Consider the following 23834-nt stretch of genomic DNA (forward strand, 5'->3'; position numbering starts at 1 on the left):
GCAGACTGTTACTCAGCCTGACCAGGAAGAGCCATCATCTTCTAAGAACTCTAGAGCCTTTGGTATAGATGACTTTATCTATGACCTTATTACCTCTGAATGGAAGAAACCTGACAAGGCTCCTTCTATTAGCAAAAGATTTTGGGCCTTGTTTCCCATCGATGAGGATCAATTCGAACCTTGGATTGATCCTCCTAAGGTGAATATGGCCATAGCAAAATTATCAAAGAAAATAATTGTGCCCTCAGATGATGGTTAAAGCCTCAGAGATCCTATGGATCGTATGGTCGAAGCTTTCCTGAAGAGAGCTTATTCTGCAGCTGTTGGTCAGACATCCATAGCTATATCTAACCATGAAGTTACCAAAGCTATGAAAATTTGGTTGGATAAGATCCAGGAGGATATAGACGCAGGAGTAGATAGAGATACCATCCTATCCTCCTTTCGAAAAATCAATTTAGCTATGGACTATATGTCTGATTCTGCAGCCCATCAGGCCAGACTTGCTGCCCGATCTATGGCTTTATCGTCCGCTGCTAGGAGGGCCTTATGGCTACGTCCATGGCCAGGAGACAATCCATCAAAATTTAACATGTGTAATATGGAGTTTTCCACTGGGAGACTCTTTGGGTCAGAACTAGATACCCTGATGCTGGAACTCTCTGACAAGAAGGGCAAGTCTCTCCCTCCTGTCAGAAAGCCCTTTCGGTATAGAAGGGAAAGGTCGCCTCAAGGTGGCAGACAAAGTCGCTTTCGAGGCAGAGGGTATGGAGGCTACAGAAGGGGAGGTTCTTTTAAAAGAGGAAGATCCTCCCCAAAAGGTAAAGACGCCATCCTTCCGGTAGGGGGTCGCCTATCCCATTTTTTGCCCGAATGGGAGAAATTAATAAAGGATGTATGGGTATTAAACATCATCAGACGAGGTTATGTTCTTTCCTTAGATCCTCTGCCGCCGAGAAGGTTTCTCGTTTCCTCTCGTCTTTGTCCAGGGAAACAGAAGTTACTGGAACGGTCCATTCAGGAACTCATTCAACTATCGGCTGTAGAACCTGTTCCACCCGACGAGTAAGGTCAGGGAGTTTATTCACCATTTTTTCTAGTACCCAAAACCTCGGGGAAAAACAGGTTAATAATAGATCTCAGATAACTAAACAAGTTTATGAACAAAAACAGTTTCCGGATGGAAACAATAAAGTCCGTAAAAATGATCCTAAACAGAGGAGACTTTATGGCGTCTCTCGATTTAAAAGACGCTTATTTTCATATTCCATTATACAAAGATCACAGGAAATTTCTCCGGATTGCTGTTCATATGGGGAATCAGATTCTACACCTCCAATTCAAGGTTCTTCCTTTCGGGATAACATCAGCCCCATTCGTGTTCACCAAGGTAGTATCCTCAATAGTGGCAGTATTAAGGATGCAGAACATAAACATAATACCCTACCTAGACGACTGGCTTATCATAGCGCAGTCTCAGGAACCCCTAAACTTAGATGTAACCTCCACATTAGACCTCCTCACCTCTCTAGGTTGGTTGGTCAATTGGGAGAAGTCAGATCTCATACCCTCCACAGTCAAAAGATACCTAGGGTTTATCATAAACTCTCAGGACATGAGACTATATCTCACTCCAGAAAGGAAGTGGAGAATCATGGAAGGATACCGGTTTCTGAGAACTCCTCGACCTGTTTCGCTCAGGACTCTGGTGAGGTACCTAGGACTTCTCTCCTCATCCACAGAGGCGGTACCTTGGGCCCTTTGGCATCTGAGACCTCTACAATCTGAAGTACTCCAGAAATGGAACAAGACAACTACTACTATTAGACAAGAGGATCAGGCTTTCCCTAGCAGTAAGGAAATCTCTAGAATGGTGGGCACAAGTAAAGGATGGAGCCAATATAGAAGAACCAAATTGGACAATTCTTACCACAGACGCCTCAGGTTCAGGATGGGGAGCTCATATAGAAGACAGGAGAATCCAGGGGAGATGGACTGGATCAGAAAGAACCCTCTCTTCAAACCAGCTGGAGTTGAGAGCCATATTCAACGTCCTCATACGTCTCGCCCCTCAGATTCAGAATCAAGGTAAGAACAGACAACATCTCCGCAGTATATTACCTAAACAAACAAAGCACCAGATCCAAGGTACTCCTTGGAGAGGTGGGCAAGATTCTGAATTGGGCAGAAGTAAATCTGACCAGACTAACTGCAGTCCATATAAAGGGGACTCTAAATGTAGTGGTCGACAGACTCAGCCGGAATTTGGCAGTCCCAGGGGAATGGTCTCTGAACCCTGCGATATTCAGCCAGATAACCTCCACATGGGGTGTACCGGAGATAGACCTCATGGCAACACGAATCAATGCGAAAGTTCCCAAGTTCTGCTCTCTCTATCGGGAGGACGATTCAGTAGCAGTGGATGCGATGACAATACCGTGGAAATTCCAACTCGCATATATATTTCCACCGACGGCCATGATTCCGAGGGTGTTGCTAAAGATCAGACAAGACCAAGCTTCAGTTATAGCAATAATGCCATTCTGGCCGAAGAAGTCTTGGTTTACCCAGCTCTTGACAATGAGCAGAGGGACATATTGGAAACTGCCACTACAGCAGAACCTGGTGTCTCAGGGCACGCAGCTCTGTGAGAATCTGGGGTCTCTTCACTTGACAGCCTGGAGACTGATCAGTCCTTATTAAGGGCTAGAGGGTTCTCTAGCAGAGTAGTAGACACACTTTCTCATTCCAGAAGTGCTGCTACTAACAAATCTTATGCTAGAATTAGGAGAATCTTCCAATCTTGGTGTTCTCCCTAACAAATAGACCCCAGTAACCCTTCAGTCCCAGAGATCCTGGAATTCCTGCAAGAAGGGTTTGACAGAGGACTGTCTCCTAATACCCTGAAGGTCCAGTTAGCAGCCTTATCAGTTCATCTACAGAAGAGGCTCCTGCAGATTCAGGAAGTAAAGGGATTCATTAGGGCCATCATGAGACTACGTCCTAGGGTCTGTAGACCTGTAAACCCGTGGGATTTATCTCTTGTCCTAAAGGCTTTAAGTAAAGAACCATTTGAGCCCTTGGAGTCAGCATCCCTAAAAATGATTACTCCGAAGACCATCTTTCTCTTGGCCATAACATCTGCCAAGAGGGTAGGAGAATTGCAAGCCCTTGCATCTAAAGAACCTTACACTATCTTCTTAGAGGATAAAGTCCTTTTAAAATTTTTGCCAAATTTTTCTCCTAAGTGTCCTTCTTTCAGTAACTTGAACCAAATGATTTCCATAGCTAAGTTACCTGTGGAACTTCCCGCCCTTTTTTTGTGTGGTTATATCTTTCTTATGACTATATAAATGACTCACTGGATGTGGGGATCCGCCTCCTCTTATGTTGGAGGGAGGAGGTGCCATGATTTGAATTAATAAAACTTTATTTGTACTATTAAAAGTTCCTTTGTCCTGCCTAGCTCACAGGGGCAAGAATACCCCATTATTGTGCCGCTGATGGGACTAAGGGAAAACACATTATCCATCAAATGTAACCTTATCTATAGGTCCAAAATATACATTTTTTTTTTGTTTTATCGCACCACTTTCCATATCTTCTTTATATGGTTTTGAGCATATTTGGAGCCAACATTTCTTGTCCTTTTGTGGCAGTAGGGATCACCATATTAGATTTAGTATGGGACTTGCAAACAGTTGCCTCAGTGCCTGCTGCCACCAAAGCTTGCGTGCATACTTAATTTACAAAAGGGGTAGAATAAAACTATAAGTCAGCCTCCATGTTTTTTGTTTTACCTCTAGCTCAGAACGGGAGGCTATAGATATCTTTGGAAACTTCACCTTATATGCTTTGTATGTAACTGTCTTAAAGGAGTAGTCCGGTGAAAATTTTTATTAAAGTATTGTATTGCCAAACTTATATACACTTATTACAGGAAATGTTTTTAAAGGGCTTTTTTCCCTGCACTTACTACTGCATCAAGTCTTCACTTCCTAGACAACGCTGTAGCTGCTGGAGAGGATGATGGCAGGGGGACACTGAGGGACATGGAGCATCCCTCTGCCATCATCCTCTCCAGCAGCCACAGGAAGTGAAGCCTTGATGCAGTAGCAAGTGCGGGGGGGGGGGGGGGGGGGACGACGACAGACACTATCTGTGTTTCTGATAAGCGTATATTGTTGATTTGTTAACTTTTGGGGGGCAATATAAGTATAAGACATACAGGAGCTTCTTCAGAATAAACAACTAGATGATCATCTGACACTTTTAGTTTAACCTATTTCTCTGCATGTTCAACATACTGAGGCCATGCTGTGTACTGGAAAGATTAAAAGATTTGGGGAAAACGCACAAACACTGCCAGAAGACTTTTTGGCACTTAGCATAAAAAAAATAACCCAAAAAAAAGAAAAAAAAAAAGATAAAATCAGCTTCCCTTACGTCCCATTGGCATCACAACATATGGGGTAAATTCGCCCCTGCGAGCCCCTGGGACGAAGGAATATTTAATGAAAAAATAACAATTAAATTTTAATCCCCTCCTCCATGAGGTATAAATAGGCTCCACCTCCCCCTAGACCTCAGTCTTTTTTTACTTCGTTGCTGTTAGCCCTAGGGGACTTTGTCCCTCCTTTGTTTTTATGCTTGTTTACCTGTTGCATTCAGGTTTTCTCTCCAGGTAATGATTGCTGGGATGCCGCTGGAGCCGGTGTCCAGGTAGTATCCTGATATTTGCTTCTGCAGGTCTTAGCTTTTAAGTTTTTCTTACTTAGTGCGCCTTGGAACGCACTCTGTGTGTCACCCGAGCCGCTGGCTTTTCTTCCAGTCGCGTTCGACTGTGGAACGCATCAGCGCTGCGTGCGTCTCAGCACTGCGGCGTTGGCGTGATGTCACTTCCGGGGGCCGGCAGCGGCGCGCGCGCGCTCTCTGCACGCCGGATTAGCTGTGTGTCCAAGGCAGAAGGTAAGCTTTGCTACCTCTAGGTCTGGCTGTCTTCCTCTGAAAGGATTTTCTGTGGCTCATCCGGGTCTAATAGAAATCATCTGTGCAAAGTGCTGTGATCTCTCTTCTATATACTTAAAAGAAAGTGTTGCTGCCACCTAGTGTCTCTTTCTGGTATCACTCTAGCCAGGCTAGTGGTTTATATGTATTGTAATCCATTGATTATTTGCAGATGTCTGAAATGGAGACCAGTCCTGCTGCTGGCAAAAGACCTTCTAAGGAAGCACTTCATGTGCCGAGTGTGAGACTCCTCTACCTGACGGCTATGGATACCGTAGAAGGATAATTTTTTCCAGATAAGATTCATCCTTTCTTTCATAAAAATATTTATGAATGCCTATGTGTTTCAGTACGCTGTCCTTCATGCAGACCTAAACCTATGAGGAGCCTGATGTTCAGGATGTAGTAGTATGGGTCAAGGACTATGTGCAAAAGACTTTAGCGGCTAATGAAAATCGCCGCCCGTGTCCTAAGATAAAGACCAAACGGAGTATTTCTCTCTCTACTCCCAGCCTGTGAGTATATTACTTTATGGCTGTAGGATTATGGTCATTTTCAGTTTTACTGTGATTGATGAAGTTAAGTAACATCCTCTTCTCTGTCGTCCCATTGGCATCACAACAGTATGGGGTATATTCGCCCCTGCGACGAAGGAATCTTTAATGAAAACCAATTAATCAATCATTTTAATCCCCTCCCACGGAAGTATAAGTAGGTCCTCCCCCTTTACATCGTCAGTCTTTTTTCACTTCGTCCTGTTAAGCCCCAGGGGACCTTACCCCTCCTGCTTAATCTTATTTTGTTTATCTTTCCTAGGGTACCTTAAGAGATGGGGTCCGAATCGCTAGCGGTTCGGGCTGCGCAGTGGAACGCAGGGCTAGGCTTTGCTGTTCATTTGGTCAGACGCTGACGCGGGGAGCCCGCGTCATCATGTTCAGACGCTGACGTTCTCCGTCATTACGCCGGCGCCGCCGTGACGTCACAGTCAGCGCCGGTCCGCTCCGCACTTCATCTTCGGTGCTCGGAGCTTACACAGCCTGGCTGTGTCTCTCCAGGATCAGGTGAGAGTCTTCCTGCCTTCTGTGGAGTCTACCGGTGAATGAGCACCATTACTGAAGTAAGTGGAGATAGTCTCCTGTTACGGGCTGCCATCTAGTGGCTAATTAAGAATATTACAGGCCAGGGGCTGTTATCTTATAGGTCTATATGATGATTTATTCTAAATTGCATGCATTATTGCCAGATGTCAGCTATGGATACCAGCCCTTCTGCGAAGAGAGTTGCTAAACGCAAACATTTTTCGTGCGCTGACTGTGAAACACCTTTGCCTGATGGTTATGAATACCATACGGAAATTCTGCTATTAAATTTCAGGTTCCATGTTATTATTACATTAATAGTTACGTGGTGTATATATGTGTTTTCAGTCCGTTGCGCCTCCTGTCGGCCGAAACCTAATGAGGAGCCCGACGTACAAGATGTAGTAGTTTGGGTCAAAGATTATGTTGAAAAATCTTTGAATACCAAGGAATGTCGTCATTCCTGCCAGAAAAAAAGATCTAAGCGTAGCATATCTCCTTCTGTGTCCCAGCCTGTAAGTATTGATTAAGTGGGCTGGTTGTCTTTTGCCTTTCCTCCGGCTAAGTTTGTTTCTCTCCACTTAGGGGTCTATTGTTAAAGTGATTGATGAAGAGAAATCATCATCATCTTCAGAATCCTCCTCTCCTTCTGAGGACGATAATGAAAGCTTCAAAGGATATTTCCCCATGGACAGTATATACAAGCTACGTAGGGCTGTCCAATCCGAGATTCACCCGGAGGAAAGTGAGGAGGGTGGCTCTCACATCAAAAAGCCGAGGGCTTTTTTGGTTGGGGAGTCATCACTGTCCATGATGCAAAATGAATGGAAGAAACCTGAAAAAGCTCCTGTGTTAAGCAAAAAATTCAAGACCTTATATGTCCTCAAGGAGGATCATTGTAAGGATTGGATAGAGCCTCCCAAGGTGGATACGGCAATTGCTAAGTTATCCAAAAATACAGTGTTGCCTGCTGAGGATGGCTCTAACCTGAAGGATCCTATGGACCGTAGGGTTGAAGTAGCCTTTAAGAGATCCTACCTCATCTTTTGAGGTCTCTAGGAGCCTCAGGAGATGGTTAGCTAAGGTCCAAGAGGATCTGGAGGCTGGGGTGAACAGGGACAAGGTCCTTCGTTCATTCAAGAAAGTAAATATGGCGATAGATTTTTTGTGTGATGCTGCTTCACAGGGTACCAGGTTGGCTGCTAAGTCTATGGCCTTATCTACAGCCGGCCGTAGAGCCCTATGGTTAAAACCATGGGCCGGTGATTCCAACTCAAAGTTCCAGTTATGCAACTTAGAATATCAGCCGGGCAGGTTATTTGGCCCTGAACTGGATAAAATCATGGAAGAAATGTCAGACAAGAAGGGTAAATCCTTACCCTTGACCGCATCGAGTGGGTCATATAAAAATCGGAGCTCCTTTCGTAGAGGCAGATCCCCTCAAAGGGGGAAAAGTCGTTATCAGTCCAAAGGGAAAGGTAGATATTACTCCAAAAGAGGTGGAGGTAATCAGCAGAAGAAGGAGTCCGGTAAGAAGCCAGATTTCTGACGCCAGGAGTTTACCTGTGGGGGGGCGTCTGATGCATTTTCTTCCCGCCTAGGAAACCCTAATAAAAGATCCATGGATCATAAGCGTTATCAGACAGGGTTATGTGCTTCCTTTATTAACCTTTCCCCCCCCAAGGTTCCTCGTTTCTCGACATCTAGGTCCGGTAAGACATCCTGTGCTGGAAGAAGAGATTATTCACCTTCTGAATCTCGAGGCTTTAGAAGACGTTCCTATCTCAGAGATAGGCCTGGGAGTATATTCTCCAGTGTTTCTCGTGCCGAAGCCATCCGGAAGTGGAGGCTTATTATAGATCTAAGGTATCTAAATCGGTTCATGGAGAAGAAAAAATTCCGCATGGAGAATATAAGATCCGTAAAGACCCTCCTCCAGGAGGGGGACTTTATGGTTACAATAGACCTCCAGGATGCCTATCTGCACATACCGATCCTGCCTGCCCACAGAAAATTCCTAAGAATAGCTATTCAACTTCAAGGGAGAATGAGACATCTACAGTTCAGAGTACTTCCCTTCGGAATAACATCGGCTCCATTTCTCTTCACAAAGGTTGTGGCGGCAATCATGGTCAACTTCAGGTTGGAAGGAATAAAAGTTATTCCTTATCTCGACGACTGGTTGATTATGGCGCAAACTCAGATTCTTCTGAAGGCTCAATTGGAATATGTCATGGACATATTGCTCCAATTGGGCTGGCTGATCAACAAGGAAAAATCAGACCTGATTCCGTCCACAACAAAAACCTTCCTAGGTTTTATCATAGACTCCAAACTAATGAAATTATTTCTGTCACCTCCCAGGATAATCCGGATCCAGAGAGGCGCCCAGTTCCTTATTCCTCCCAGGCAAGTGTCACTTCGGACCCTCATGAGATACCTGGGACTCCTCTCTTCGGCAGCGGAGGCAGTTCCTTGGGCTCTCTGGCATATGAGATATCTCCAGAGAGAAATCCTGTCGTCATGGAACAAGAAACTAGAGGACCTGGATGCTCTGCATATACTATCCACGGAAACACGGCAATCCCTAATTTGGTGGAGACAGGTACAGCATGGAGTCTCGATAGCCGAACCACAGTAGATCACTATCACGACGGACGCCTCAGGCTCGGGCTGGGGAGCACATCTGGAGGAGAAGATGGTCTCAGGATTATGGAGCAGTCAGGAATCCTCCCTTCCCTCCAACGCTCGAGAGCTGAGAGCAATCTACCTGGCACTCTTACACTTCTCCCCAGTCTTGGCTCAGAAGGCAGTGCGGATCAAGACAGACAATACAGCTTGTGTGGCATATATCAACAAGCAGGGAGGTACCAGATCATCTCTACTTCTCAGAGAAGTAGAATGTATCTTCAGATGGGCAGAGCCGAGGATAGCCAGGCTATCTGCTCTTCACATCAGAGGCATCCACAACACCTTGGCGGATCGTCTAAGTCGAGGGTTAACAGTCCCGGGAGAATGGTCTCTTTCCAGGAAAGTTTTCATTCAGTTAACCCGGAGATGGGGTCTTCCAGAGATAGACCTCATGGCATCAGCAGAGAATGCCAAACTGAAGAACTTTTGCTCCCTCTACTCAGCAGACAATCCATCGATAGTAGATGCGATGTCCATTCGATGGACATTCGAGCTGGCCTACATATTTCCTCCAATCTCTATGATACCGAGGGTTCTCATAAAGATCAGGATGGATCAGACCTCAGTGATTATAATCACTCCGTTTTGGCCCAAGAGGTCTTGGTTTACCCTTCTCATGAACATGAGCAAGGGGGAGTTCTGGAAACTCCCAATAATACCGGACCTGATATCTCAAGGTCATCATCTCTGCCAGGACCTTCCCAGCCTCAGTCTAACGGCTTGGAGACTGAGGGGACCATACTAGAGTCACAAGGTTTCTCTGAAAAGGTACTCCGTACTATTTCTCACGCTCGTAGCACGTCTACTAATAAATCTTATGACCGAATATGGAAGATTTTTCAGGCTTGGTGCCTACCAAAACAAATCAACCCCTCAAAACCTAATACTCCTCAGATATTAGAGTTCCTTCAAGAGGGTTTTGATAAGGGGTTAACACCTGGGTCTATTAAGGTTCAGATTGCGGCTATGTCGGCTCATCTGAATCTTAGTCTTTTCAAAATTTTGGAAATAAAAAATTTCGTTAAAGGTATAACGAGACTGAGGCCTAGAGTGTTTAGACATGTAGACTCTTGGGACTTGTCCTTCGTCCTTAGAAGTCTTTGTCTTCCTCCGTTTGAACCTCTAGAGGAGGTTGATCTAAAGTTCCTAGTGTTAAAATGCACCTTGCTTTTGGCAGTAACTTCCGCTAAGCGGGTAGGAGAGCTTCAGGCTCTAGGATCTTCTCCGCCATATGTCATCTTCTCTGACGATAAGGTGACACTCAGATTTCTACCGGGATTCCTGCCCAAGGTTCCTTCCTTCGTCAATATCAATGACTCAGTGATCCTTCTAGTTTTTTCCCCAGAAGAGCAACCACAGAGTCAGGTTGATCTATCTCTGCTGGATGTTTCCAGAACCCTTAGAATCTACCTATCCAGAGTAGATTCATTCAGAAAGGATGAGAATCTGCTAATCCTATTTGCAGGAAAAAATAAGGGGAAAAAAGCATCAAAACCATCCATTTCCCGATGTTATACATCTGCAGGTAAAACTCCACCGGAATTTACAAAAGCCCATTCCACTAGGTCAGTGGCCTCTTCTTGGGCAGAAAGAGCAGCAGTGCCATTGGAGAACATTTGTCAAGCTGCCTTGTGGTCGTCATTATCTACCTTCGTTAAACATTATAGGATTGAGGCTAACCTGTCAGCTAGAACGGCCTTTGCCAAGGCTGTTCTCAATGCAGCCTCTATAGATGACCCACCCTAGGGGAATTTTTTTCTTGCTAGTTCCCCATACTGTTGTGATGCCAATGGGACGACAGGGAAGCAAAAATTATTATGTTAATTTGTTTTCCCTAAGACCCATTGGCATCACAAGACTCCCTCCTCATATGTTCTTGCTATTAGACTGACGATGTAAAGGGGGAGGACCTACTTATACTTCCGTGGGAGGGGATTAAAATGATTGATTAATTGGTTTTCATTAAAGATTCCTTCGTCCCAGGGGCTCGCAGGGGCGAATATACCCCATACTGTTGTGATGCCAATGGGTCTTAGGGAAAACAAATTAACATAATAATTTTTGCTTCTTCTGAAACCTCTTCTACTTCTGAAGATGAGAAAGAATTATTCAAGGGGTATTTCACAGCTGATAGAATTCACAAGCTCTGCTAAGCTGTGCAAGCTGAAATACACCCTGTGGAAATAGAAGAGGATAAGGATTCGTCCTCCTCCTCAAAAAAAAAAAAAAAAAGCCTAGGGCTTTTTCTGTGGGAAAGACTTAATTGTCTATGTTACAAGCAGAATGGAAGGAACCGAAAAAGGCTCCGGGTTTGAGCAAGAGGTTTAAGACCTTATATGTTCTCAAGGAAGAACAATGTAAGGACTGGATTGAGCCTCCAAAGATGGACCCGGTCATAGCCAAACTGTCGAAATGTACTGTGCTGCCTGCGGAGGACGGATCCAATCTGAAGGATCCGATGTATAGAAGGGTGGGGGTAGCCCTCAAGAGATCATATACGGCAGCGGCAGCCCAAGGGTCAGTCTCCATATCTTCTTTTGAGGCTTCTAGAAGCCTAAGAAGATGGCTGGCCAAGGTCCAGGAAAATTTGGAAGGTAGAGCTAGAAGGGACAAGGTCCTTCGCTCCTTAAAAAAGGTCATTATGGCCATTGACTTCCTCTGCGATGCTGCATCTCAGGGAACCAGGTTAGAGTAAAAAAACTAGTACGCTCTCGACCGCTGCCGAAGGGCGCTATGGTTAAACCCCTGGGTTGGAGATGCTAACTCCAAAATTCAGCTCTGTAATATGGAGTTCCAGCCAGGTAAGCTGTTTGGCTCTGAGCTGGATAAATTAATGGAGGAATTGTCTGACAAGGAGGGGAAGTCCCTACCATTGTCCTATAAAAGCTGTGATTCCTTTCGCAGAGCAAAATCTCCTCAGCGAGGCAAAGGGAGATACCAGTACAGAGGTCAAGGAAGAAACTATTCCAGAAGAGGTTCCGGGAAGCAGCAGAATAAGGACACCAACAAGAAACCAGACTTCTGATGCCAGAAGCAGTCCAGTAGGGGGACGTCTGAGTTTGTTTCTCCCTGCCTGGGAAGAATTAAGAAAAGATCACTGGGTGTTAAATATTATTCAAAATGGTTATGTCCTTCATTTATCATCTCTTCCTCCTCCTCCAATATTTCTTCTGTCAAGAAATCTTAAGCCAGAAAGACACTTAGTCCTAGAGACAGAAATTCTTCACCTCCTTTTCCATTGAGGCTCTAGAGGATGTTCCTCTATCCGAGATCGGTCAGGGAGTTTACTCCCCAGTGTTTCTAGTGCTGAAGCCATCCGGAAAGTGGAGGCTTATTATAGATTTGCAATATCTCAACAGGTGCATCGTAAAGAAGACGTTCCACATGGAGAACATAAGATCGGTAAAATCTATCCTCCAGGAGGGAGATATTATGGTCACCATAGATCTACAGGATGCATATATGTACCAATTCTGAAGGCTCACAGGAGATTTTTAAGAATCACCATCCAAATCCAGGGGGAAGGTAAGACACTTACAATTCAAAGTCCTTCCATCCGGAATACCTCCGCATCCTTTGTTTTCACAAAGGTAGTGTCACCATGATGGTTCGCTTCCGTTTACAGGGGATAAAGATTATCCCTTTCCTGGACGATTGGTTGATTATGACTCAGACTCAGGATCTTCTGAGAGTTCAGTTGAACTATGTCCAGGACATACTTCAACAATTAGGTTGGCTTATCAACATAGAGAAATCAGACTTAATTCCTAATTCCTCCTCGTCAGGTATCCATAAGAACATTAATGCGCTTTCTAGGGCTCCTTGCCTCAGCTGCGGACGCGGTGCCATGGGCGTTATGGCACATGAGATTTCTTCAGAAAGAAGCACTAACAGTATGGAACAGAGGCCTGAAGGACTTGGATGCGATGCATGTTCCATCGACTCAAACAAGACATTCTCTAATGTGGTGGAGACAAGTCAAACATGTAGTTTTTAATTTTAGAACCACACTGGGTAACCATCACGACAGATGCTTCAGGAACAGGTTGGGAACTCATCTGAAAGTCATCACGACTGCAGGATCTTGGAGTCAACAGGAATCCGCTCTACCCTCCAACGTGAGGGAGCTCAGAGCGATTTACCCAGTTCGTCTTCATTTTTCTTCTCTTATTTTACAGAGGGCAGTCAGAATCCGGATGAACGACATGGCCTGCGTGGCGTACCTAAACAGGGAGGTACCAGACCCCCTTCTCTCCTCAGGGAAGTAGAGAAGATTTTCTGTTGGGCAGAAACCAGAATAACCGGACTCTCTGCGATTCATATCAGGGGTGTCTACAATACATTGGCGGATCGACTGTGTCGAGGCCTGACATTCCCGGGGGAATGGTCTCTCTCAAGGAGAGTGTTCATTCAGCTTACCCAGAGGCAGGGACTTCCTCAGAGAGACCTCATGGCATCAGCAAGCAATGCCAAACTGAGGAATTTCTGTTCCCTTTACAGGGCAGACAATCCCATGGTAGTGGACTTAATGACAATACCATGGACATACCAGCTGGCGTATATCTTTCCTCCCATAGCCATGATTCCCAGAGTTTGACGAAGATCAGTCTAGATCAGTCGTCAGTAATATAACTCCCTTCTGGACGAAGAGGTCATGGTTCACCCTGCCCATAAATATGAGCAGAGGGGAATTTTGGAGGTTACCTCTGCATCCGGATCTAATATTTCAGGGTCAACATCTGTGCAGGAATCTTTCAAGCCTCAGCTTGGAGACTGAGAGGACCGTATTGGACTCTAGTTTTTCTGAGAAGGTATAGTATACCCTTGCTCACGCTCGTAGTAGCACTACAAATAAATCTTATGCATGTATTTGGAAGATTTTTCAAGATTAGTGTGCAAGCAGGAGTATTGATGGACTTAAACCTTCTACTCCACAGTCATTGGAGTTTTTACAAAAAGGCTTCTATAAAGGATTAAAACCTAGTTCCATCAAGGTGCAGATAGCAGCCCTCTCTGCACACCTAAACTCAAGTTTTTTTTTCAGATCTTGGAGGTAAAGAATTTTGTTAAGGCTAGACTAGGCCTAACCTGGTAAAGCAGGTAGACCCATGGGACTTATCCTTTGTGTTGAGACGCCTGTGTCTTCCTCCCTTTGAGCCGTGGGAGGGTGTAGACTTCAAGTTAACATTGAAAGTTTCTCTTTTACTAGCCATTACCTCTGCTAAGAGAGTTGGAGAACTTCAAGCCCTTGGCTCCGCACCTCCATACGTGATTTTTTTCCCAAGACAAGGTTATCCGTAGGTTCCTTCCAGGATTCCTGCCTATGGTGGCTTCATTTGCCAACATCAACCAGCCTATAGTATTGCCTGTATTTTCTCCTACTGGATCATCTGAAGAAGACTTGGATCTTTCTTTATTGGATGTATCCAGAGCTATCAAGATCTATCTACATAGAGTAGTTGATTTTCGTAAAGACGAGAATTTCTTTATCCCTTTCGCAGGAAAGAATAAGAGGTGGAAGGCTTCAAAACCTTCAATATCCAGATGGATCTGTGACTCCATTGCCTTATGTTACTCCTCTGCAGATCTGGATCCACCAGAATTTACCAGGGCTCACTCTACTAGAGCTGTGGCCTCCACTTGGGCAGAGCGTGCCGCTGTGCCACTTGAGGACATATGCCAGGCAGCTACCTGGTCTACTTTGACTACCTTTGTGAGATATTTCAGGCTGGATACTTCTTTCTTGTCAAGAACAACCTTTGCAAGATCTGTTCTTAATGCGGACGTTATAAATAACCCGCCCATTTGGGATAATGCTTGCTAATTCCCCATATGTTGTGATGCCAATGGGACGTAAGGGAAGCAAAAATTATTATGTTAATTTGTTTTCCCTGAGACCCATTGGCATCACAACATTGGGGTATTATCGCCCCTGCGAGCCCCTGGGACGAAGGAATATTTAATGAATACTTTAAAGTAAACTTTTTAATCTTTATTACTCCTCCCCCAGGAAGTATAAATAAGCCCCACCTCCCCACACACCTCAGTCAATTATAAAGAAAATACATAGGGAGGGTGTCTTGTGATGCCAATGGGTCTCAGGGAAAACAAATTAACATAATAATTTTCGCTTCCCTATCGTCCCATTGGCATCACAACATTGGGGAATTAGCAAGAATGCTCCTCAATGGGTGGGTTGGATTACAGCTGCAGACAATACTGATCTTGCAAACGTAGTTCTTGTAGCACAAGACGCATCCAATCGATAATGTTTTACAAAAGTCGAAAGGGAAGACCAGGTCGCTGCCTGACAAATCTCCTCCAAGGGCACAGCGGCACGCTCAGCCCAGCTAGAGGCTACTGCCCTGGTCGAATGAGCCTTAGTGAATTCTGGAGGAGTCAGATCAACCATCGTATAACAAAGTGATATGGAATCGCAGATCCACCGAGATATTGTAGGCTTAGATGCCTTCTTCCCTTTATTCTGACCTGAAAAAAGTACGAAAAAATTCTCTTCTTTACGGAAAGAAGTCACTCTGTCCGAGTATATTCTTATCGATCTTGATACGTCAAGAAGAGAAAGATCCAGTTCCTCCTGAGCCGATCCGGCCGGAGAAAAAACAGGTAGTACCACAGGCTGATTGATATTAGAAAAAGTGGCTACTTTAGGAAGAAACCCTGGAAGAAATCGCAAAATGACTTTGTCCTGAAAAAACATAACATAAGGTGGAGAGGAACCGAGAGCTTGCAGCTCTCCCACTCTCTTAGCAGATGTGATTGCCAACAAAAACGCAACCTTAAAAGATAGAAATTTGTAATCTGTTTCTTCCAGAGGCTCAGAAGGTGGAAGGCATAGGCGTCTTAGCACTAAGGACAAATCCCAAGGGTCCGCCTGCCTAACAATGTTAGGTCTTAATCTTTGATGAAGTTCTTGATTTCCATGAACTGGAACAACCGTAGACTTAGATGTGCTGAAAGGGCCGCTATTTGGACTTTAATGGATGCAGGCTTGAGTCCCCTGTCAAACCCCTCTTAGAGAAATTCTAATATCTGAGGGGTAGAACTTTTTGATGGATCAAAGCCCTTAGTAGAGCACCAAGCCTGGAAAATCCTCCATATTCTTAGATAAGACCTATTTGTGGCGGCACTGCGTGCATGAGAGTCTGCAAGACTCTCTCAGATAACCCAGGCTCTAAAATGGCCCCTCTAGCCTCCAAGCCGTCAGGTTGCGGCTGTCCAGGTTCCCTGCAAAGATGTTGCCCCTGGACTATTAGGTCTGGATAACGAGGAAGCTTCCACCAGTTCCCTCTGCTCATGTTCATGAGCAGGGAAAACCAAGACCTCTTCGGCCAGAAGGGGGCTACCATGATTACTGATGCTTGGTCCATCCTGATCTTCGTCAGTACTCTGGGAATCATGGAGATTGGTGTGAAGATGTAGGCTAGTTGTAACTCCCATGGAATTGTCATAGCATCTACAACTGTTGGGTTGTCCGACGTGCACAGGGAACAAAATTGCGTCAGTTTGGCATTGTTTGCTGACGCCATGAGGTCTATTTGAGGAAGTCCCCAACGATGTGTTAACTGAATGAACACTCTCCTTGAAAGTGACCATTCCCCTGGGACTGTAAGACCTCGACTCAAGCGATCTGCTAGAGTATTGTGTATTCCTCTGATATGCATTGCAAATAACCTGGACACTCTGGTTTCTGCCCATCTGAAGATCTTCTCCACCTCTCTGAGAAATGAAGGGGATCTGGTACCTCCCTGTTTGTTCAGGTAGGCTACACAGGCTATGTTGTCCGTCCTGATTCTCACAGCTCGGTGTAGAATGGCAGGAGCGAAATGAAGAAGAGCAAGATAAATTGCCCTGAGTTCCCGAATGTTGGAGGGAAGAGCAGATTCCTCCGGGCTCCAGGTTCCTGAGACCGTGTTGTGTAAAAGATGAGCACCCCATCCTGTCCCCGAAGCGTCCATTGTTATTGTCAACCAATGTAGTTCTGAAATTGAAGCTCCATGTTTTACTTGCCTCCACCACATCAGGGACTGTCTCGTTGGTGTGGACAGGACATGTGTTTTATCTAAATCCTCCGGCCTTCGATTCCAGACTGTTAGTACTTCTGTCTGGAGGAGTCTCATGTGCCAGTGCCCACGCCAAAACAACACAGCAACTCAGACCAAAACGATCTGCCTGCTGTACCTCTGCAGCCTCCTTTATAGTGAGGCTGCATCAGATGTGCGGCGCACGACGAACGCCACCGAGACGCCGCCGGAAATGACAAAAAACAAGGTGGAACGCAGTCTGCGTTCCACCTGACGTCACATCCGGGAGTAAGCCCAGAAACCGGAAATGCCGCGGACTAATGGAACGCAACTTGCGTTCCACAACGATCTGCCGCGGAAGATACACAAGCACACTGCTACTTCAGCAATGGCCATCCATACCTGTACCAAGGTCTCCAGGTCTCCTACTCCCAGTAACAACGCCCAGGTATCTTTATAGGAAACAGAAGGAGAGATAAGAAGGAAAAACAAGGGGGGGGGGGGGGGGGGGGGGGTGAAGGTCCCACAGGGCTACACAGAAACGAAGAAAAAAAGACTGAGGTGTATGGGGAGGTGGGGCTTATTTATACTTCCTGGGGGAGGAGTAATAAAGATTAAAAAGTTTACTTTAAAGTATTCATTAAATATTCCTTCGTCCCAGGGGCTCGCAGGGGCGATAATACCCCAATGTTGTGATGCCAATGGGACGATAGGGAAGCTAAAATTATTGTTAATTTGTTTTCCCTGAGAACCATTGGCATCACAAGACTCCCTCCCTGTGTTTTATGTTTCTTTATAAATAGACTGAGGTCTAGGGGGAGGTGGAGCCTATTTATACCTCATGGAGGAGGGGATTAAAATTTAATTGTTATTTTTTCATTAAATATTCCTTCATCCCAGGGGCTCGCAGGGGCGAATTTACCCCATATGTTGTGATGGCAATGGGTCTCAGGGAAAACAAATTAACATAATAATTTTAGCTTATGTCCATACGCAGATTTTCTGACTTAAATACCAGGCACAATGTGAGCATGATTAGTCAATTACATTTTATGCAATTATCCATTTGGAAAAAAACAAGAATTACTAACCGGTAATGTCTTTTCTTTGAGCCCATGACGGCACCCCTGGAGAGGACCACCTCCTATTCCCATTGGACAGGAAACAGAACACTGGACCTTAAAAGAATCGCCTCCTCTCACCACACCAGTTCTTTGCAAGGATCCTAGGAGCGAATCTTTTTAATAAACACAACATAGCATACTAACTGTGTTATATAATATCTGCATATATCCATATGTATATATCTACCTCTATATACATCTTTATATGTCTATATATATATATATATACGCTTTTTTTTTTTTTTTTTTTTTTAAATAAAGTATATACATCTAAACATACATTAACTACGTCAAGGTATGTCATATCTCTTTCAAGGGCGGGTATTAGGCGGGGTGCCGTCATGGGCTCAAAGAAAAGACATTACCGGTTAGTAATTCTTGTTTTCTCTTCTCGCCCTATGACGGCACCCCTGGAGATTAGATTAGGAATTTCCCCCGCCTAGGGAGGGACCACTGCGTGCAGTACCCTTCTACCAAACGTCAAGTCCTCTGTTGACGATAGTTGTAATCTGTAATGTCTAAAGAAGGTGTGTGGAGTGCTCCAAGTAGCGGTCCTACAGATCTGCTCTAATGTGACTGATGCCCTCTCTGCCCAGGAAGTGGCTACTGCTCTGGTGGAGTGTGCCCCAAACCCTACGGGGATATCCTTTCCACTGGATCTATAGCATTCCCCTATGGCCTGTTTTACCCATCTAGCGATGGTTTGTGAGGTAGCTGCTTTACCCTTGTTCTTTCCCTGGAAGGATACTAAGAGATTATCAGTCTGTCTCCAATCCCTAGTGACCTCCAGATAGTGTAACAGAATACGCCTAACGTCCAATGTATGAAAGGCTGCCTCTCTATCGTTGGATGGATTAGTGCAAAATGAGGGAAGAACTACCTCCTGGGACCTGTGGAAATTGGATACCACCTTTGGGAGAAAGGCAGGGTCAGGAGATAAGATAATTCTATCATCCCTAATTGTCATGTATGGAGGGTTGATGGAGAAGGCTCTGATCTCGCTAACCCTTCGGGCTGATGTGATAGCGAGCAAGAAGGCAAGTTTCCAGGATAGCAGCCTGATAGGTAATTCTAACATTGGCTCGAATGGAGAAATGGTCAGTCCTGATAACACTATATTTAAGTCCCAAGGAGGGAGTCTTGATTTTATACTGGGAGCCAGTCTAGTTGCAGCTTTTGTGAACCTTTTTACCCATGGATGTTCAGCCAATCTGAAATCAAAAAGTGCACTAAGGGCTGAAATTTGAACTTTTATAGTGCTTGGTCTCAAGTTCATGTTAAGACCCTCCTGCAGAAAGTCCAGAATTAGTGGAATATTAGGAGGAGCAATTACATTGATTGGCTGGTTCACGTACCTACAAAAGGCCTTCCAAGTTCTCAGGTAAATGGCTGATGTAACCCTCTTTCGGCTGGCTAAAAGTGTGGATATCACCTGAGGGGATAGTCCTCTGTCAATCAGAAGCTGCCTTTCACACGCCAGGCTGTTAAGTGAAGGTTCTGTGCTGTCGGGTGAAGTACTGGTCCCTGGTGTAGGAGATCCCGTCTCTCCGGAAGCACCCAGGGGTCTGCTATCGACAGTCTCCTCAACCAGGCGAACCACACCCTTCTGGGCCAGAAGGGAGCAACCAGAATGACGTCTGCTTTGTCCTGCCTGATCTTGCGTATCACCCGAGATAGAAGCCTGATCGGTGGGAAGGCGTAAAGGAGGCCGCTGTCCCAATTCTGTGCTAGTGCGTCTATGGCAGCGGGGTTGTCCTTCTGAGACAGGGAATAAAATTCTCTTACTTTTCTGTTCGTCCTGGTGGCGAACAGGTCTGCTTTCGGGGTCCCCCAGAGACTGCAGATTTGATGGAAAACCTCCTGGGATAGCTCCCATTCTCCTTGTTTTAGCTTGTTCCTGCTGAGGAAGTCCGCTGTTGTATTGTCTGATCCTTTTAGGTGTAGTGCTGTCAGAGAAAGAAAATGAGGTTCTGCCAACCTGAAGATATGGTGTGTGATCCTCATCAGGTCGGTTGATCTGGTTCCACCTTGGTGATTTAGGTAGGCTACTGCCGCCGCGTTGTCCGACAGTACCCTTACGTTTCTCCCCTGAAGCTCTGGTAGTGCCTGTATTAAAGAGAGAAAAACTGCCTTTAACTCCCGTACGTTTTGGGATTCTCTGGCTTCTTCCGGGCTCCATTTCCCTTGTAGAAGAAGAGGTCCCGTATGAGCCCCCCATCCAGAAGGACTGGCGTCTGTTGTAATAGTCTTTACTTCCGTGATGTTCCATGGAAGGCCCTTGTCTAGATGTTCCCGTTGCTCCCACCAGGACAGGGATCTTAAAGTCTGTGGAGATAGAGAAAAAGGGGAATCTAGGGAATCAGTTACGCCATCCCATTCAGACAGAATTTGACACTGGAGCCTTCTGGTGTGATACTGTGCCCACGGTACTGCCTGGATACAAGAAGTCAAGAGTCCTAACAATGACATGGCTGACCTCATAGTAGTAAGGGGATCGGCCGAGAGCTGCCTGATTCTTGTCTGGACCTGTAAGATCTTATTCTCTGGGAGAAAGGATCTTTGAACCCTGGAGTCTAGGTAGATCCCCAGGAATTTACACCGCTGGCTAGGCGTTTTGTTGGATTTTTCCTCATTGACTTCCCATCCCAGAGAGAAAAAAACTGACTCTATGAATCTAATATCTGCCTCTAGGGCCGTCTGTGAATTGTTAATAATCAGAAAGTCATCAAGGTAGGGGACAACGATGATATTCCTTTCTCTCACATGTGCCATGACTTCTGCCATTACCTTGGTGAATGCTCTGGGAGCTTGAGAGATACCAAATGGCATGGCTGTAAACTGGAAATGAGAAAACTCTGAGCCCATGTTCACCGCCACTCTCAGAAATCTGTAATGGTCAGGATGCATAGGAATATGATAATAAGCATCCCTGAGATCGATGGTGGCCATAAAGCAGTTTTCCGAGAGATTCAGAATAGCAGAAGATATTGACTCCATTCTGAACCTCTCGTAAGTAAGGGCCCTGTTTAGTGGCTTGAGATTAATTATTGTTCTGTATGAACCATTGGGCTTTTTCACAAGAAACAAAGTGGAGTAGAATCCCACTCCCCTCTGTTCCCCGGGAACCGGGATAAGCACTTTTTTATTTAGAAGGGAATGGATCTCAGCTAGAAGAGCCATGTGTTTGTCAGGGTCTGATGACAGGTCAGTACATACAAATCTTTCCCCTGGGGAGGACGAAAAAGAAATTTTAAGGCCAAATTTTATTGTATCCAACACAAAAGTGCTACCAGAAATTGTACACCACTGTGAAAAATAACAAGCTAAACGGCCTCCCACAGGGACCTCATGTCATTGAGGGGCCTTTTTGTCAGAAGAAGGAAAGAGAAAACCCTTATTCTTCTTCTGAGGTCGCCAATCTTTCCTACTACTGACATTTCCCCCCCTAGGTCTCCTACCTCTTCCCCTGAATGGTCTACTGGTCTGTTGGGGTATAAGGGGGAATCCCTTCTTTCTGTCAGAGGCCTTCTCTAGGATAGACTCCAGGGCAGACCCAAATAGAAGCTTCCCTTCACATGGGACTCCACATAGCTTGGCCTTTGATGTGGTATCACCCTTCCACTCCTTTACCCATATAGATCTTCGGGCTGAGTTTGAAAGGGCCGCTGATCGGGCTGACAGCTTTAGGGCATCTGCTGATGCTTCTGAAATAAATGACACAGCATTGTCAATCGTAGTAAATGCCTGATTAAAGTCCTGATTTGGATTACTCTCCTTGACCTTATCTTTAAGTTCAGTCATCCACATTTTTAGTGACCTAGCTACTGAAGTCGTCGCAATCAAAGGCTTGAATGCGGATGTGGATGCTTCCCAAGACTTCTTTAAATATATATCGGCTCTCTTATCTAGAGGGTCTTTAAGCACTGCTGTGTCCTCGAAGGGCAGTGCATTCTTTTTTGAGATCTTCGCCACTGGATGATCTATCTTAGGGGCCCCCTCCCAGGATTCACAGTCCTCCTGACCGAAGGGATATTTCCTTTTGTACTAAAAATAGGAAAAAGGTTAGAATCAATATAAGTGTCATATTACATAGTTTTCTTCAAAGATAGATGTAATACCAGACTTACAGCCCGTGGGATAAAGAATTTCCGGTCTGGATTAGCCCACTCGTGACAGATAAGAGTCTTAATACTCTGGTGTACTGGAAACACCAGTCTCTTTTTTGGGGCTAACCCCTCAAACATAATGTCCTGTACGGATCTGGGTTGAGGGGTATCGTCAATCTCCATAGTTAGTCTGACATTTTTAATGAGAGCGTCTATGGATTCAATTGGTAACAGTGACCCTGCAGAGTCCTCCCCTGAGATCTCCTCTGGATCAGAGGCTAATTCACCCTGATCGTCCACCTCTAGTGATAGATCCTGATCTTCCTCATTTATAGGAGAGGGATCCATCTGCTGACTTGGTCCCGCAATGACCAGTGGCTGAGAGTCAGGAGGTGGGTTAATGCTGACTCCAGGCGTCTCAGAGGAAGTTGGGCGAGAGGGTAGGGAGGCCTGCAGAAATACAACAATAAGTACACTCGTAGAGGGGAGCTAAAGCGAAATTTAAATGATGAAACAAGATACTTCTACCTACCCTGATTTCTTGCCTAACCATGTCTCTCATGTTTCTAATGAAGGATGGTCCTTGATCTTCTAATACTCGGTTCATGCACCCCCCACACAAGGTCTTATTGTATGAACTACTAAGCCTCTTTCTGCAGACCGGACACTCCTTAATCTTAGTACGCTCCTTTTTAGAGGATCCCTCCTAAAATACAAACCATAACATCCTGATAAGATAGTGTGTTTAAAATACATATATGGGGAGAACCCCTCTTACCACACCATACCGCTGGATTATCTGTAGCAGAGGTCTGGGATTGTTCAGCGCCTTGGGACTCCATCTGACCCAGGATTGGTCTCAGGTCCCCACAGCTGGCACAGCAAAGCACAGCAAAGCACAGCACAGCAAAGCACAGCACAGCACACAGTAACCGTCTTCCTAGCAGCAGGCTCTTTATGCAGGTGCAAGGCACTCTGAGCTCTGCTGCTTTAAATATGGCGCCAATGCACCTAGGGCCGGCTGACCCCGCCCCCGCCACGGCGCTGATGCGGCACACCCTCCCGCCGTCACCCCCGGCAAGCCGTGGCCTGGGCCTATAGAGCAAGGCCTATAGGGACATCCCCCCTCCGGAAGCCCGTCCCGCGTCATCACGGCTTCCGGGAGCGCGCCGCGACACGTGGGGACGCTGCGCCGACGTCATTACGTCATCGCGCCACTGCGTCATTGCGTTCTTGCGTCCCCCAGTTCGCGCATGCGCATCCCCGCCGTCCTACTCACCGGGACGGACGCCAGAGGGGCCGGGAGACGCGCGGGGCCCGATCATCTGGAGGTGCTGGACGGGCCTCAGTCTTCAGGTATAAATACCTCGGGAGCCGGTACCCGTCTGCCGGTGATCCCTCAGCCCTATGAAGGTCCCTGGAGGAGACCCTCCATGTCCTGCTCCCATGGGACAGGAAACAGTAACTGGTGTGGTGAGAGGAGGCGATTCTTTTAAGGTCCAGTGTTCTGTTTCCTGTCCAATGGGAATAGGAGGTGGTCCTCTCCAGGGGTGCCGTCATAGGGCGAGAAGTTAACATTTATTATGTTAAATTGTTTTCCCTTAGTCCTATTGGCATCACAATAGCTGGGGTGTTCTCACCCCTGTGGGCCACTAGGACGAGTGGAATTTTAATGATTTAAACTTGTAGCTCCTCCCACCCCTGTATATAGTGCCCCTCTACCTTCCACCTGTCAGTTTATTAACAAGTCAACTTTATTCAAAGGGAGGGATTCTTGTGATGCCA

The 23834-nt window shown here is 45.7% G+C and overlaps 1 protein-coding gene across 1 annotated transcript; it reads right to left on the reverse strand.

Annotated features, from left to right (window-relative positions):
* Positions 1–18241: 18241 nt before the first annotated feature.
* Positions 18242–22891, reverse strand: LOC138786475 (uncharacterized). Its single transcript, XM_069963463.1, has 6 exons — positions 22838–22891; positions 22582–22755; positions 22071–22499; positions 21402–21987; positions 19922–20268; positions 18242–19843 (listed from the first exon to the last, which is right to left on the reverse strand). Exons 1-6 carry the CDS (start codon positions 22889–22891, stop codon positions 18383–18385), a joined length of 3051 nt encoding a protein of 1016 aa, XP_069819564.1. The 3' UTR covers positions 18242–18382.
* Positions 22892–23834: the final 943 nt, after the last annotated feature.

Source organism: Dendropsophus ebraccatus, chromosome 3 (assembly GCF_027789765.1).
Source record: "Dendropsophus ebraccatus isolate aDenEbr1 chromosome 3, aDenEbr1.pat, whole genome shotgun sequence".
In the NCBI taxonomy this organism is placed as follows: Eukaryota; Metazoa; Chordata; class Amphibia; order Anura; family Hylidae; genus Dendropsophus; species Dendropsophus ebraccatus.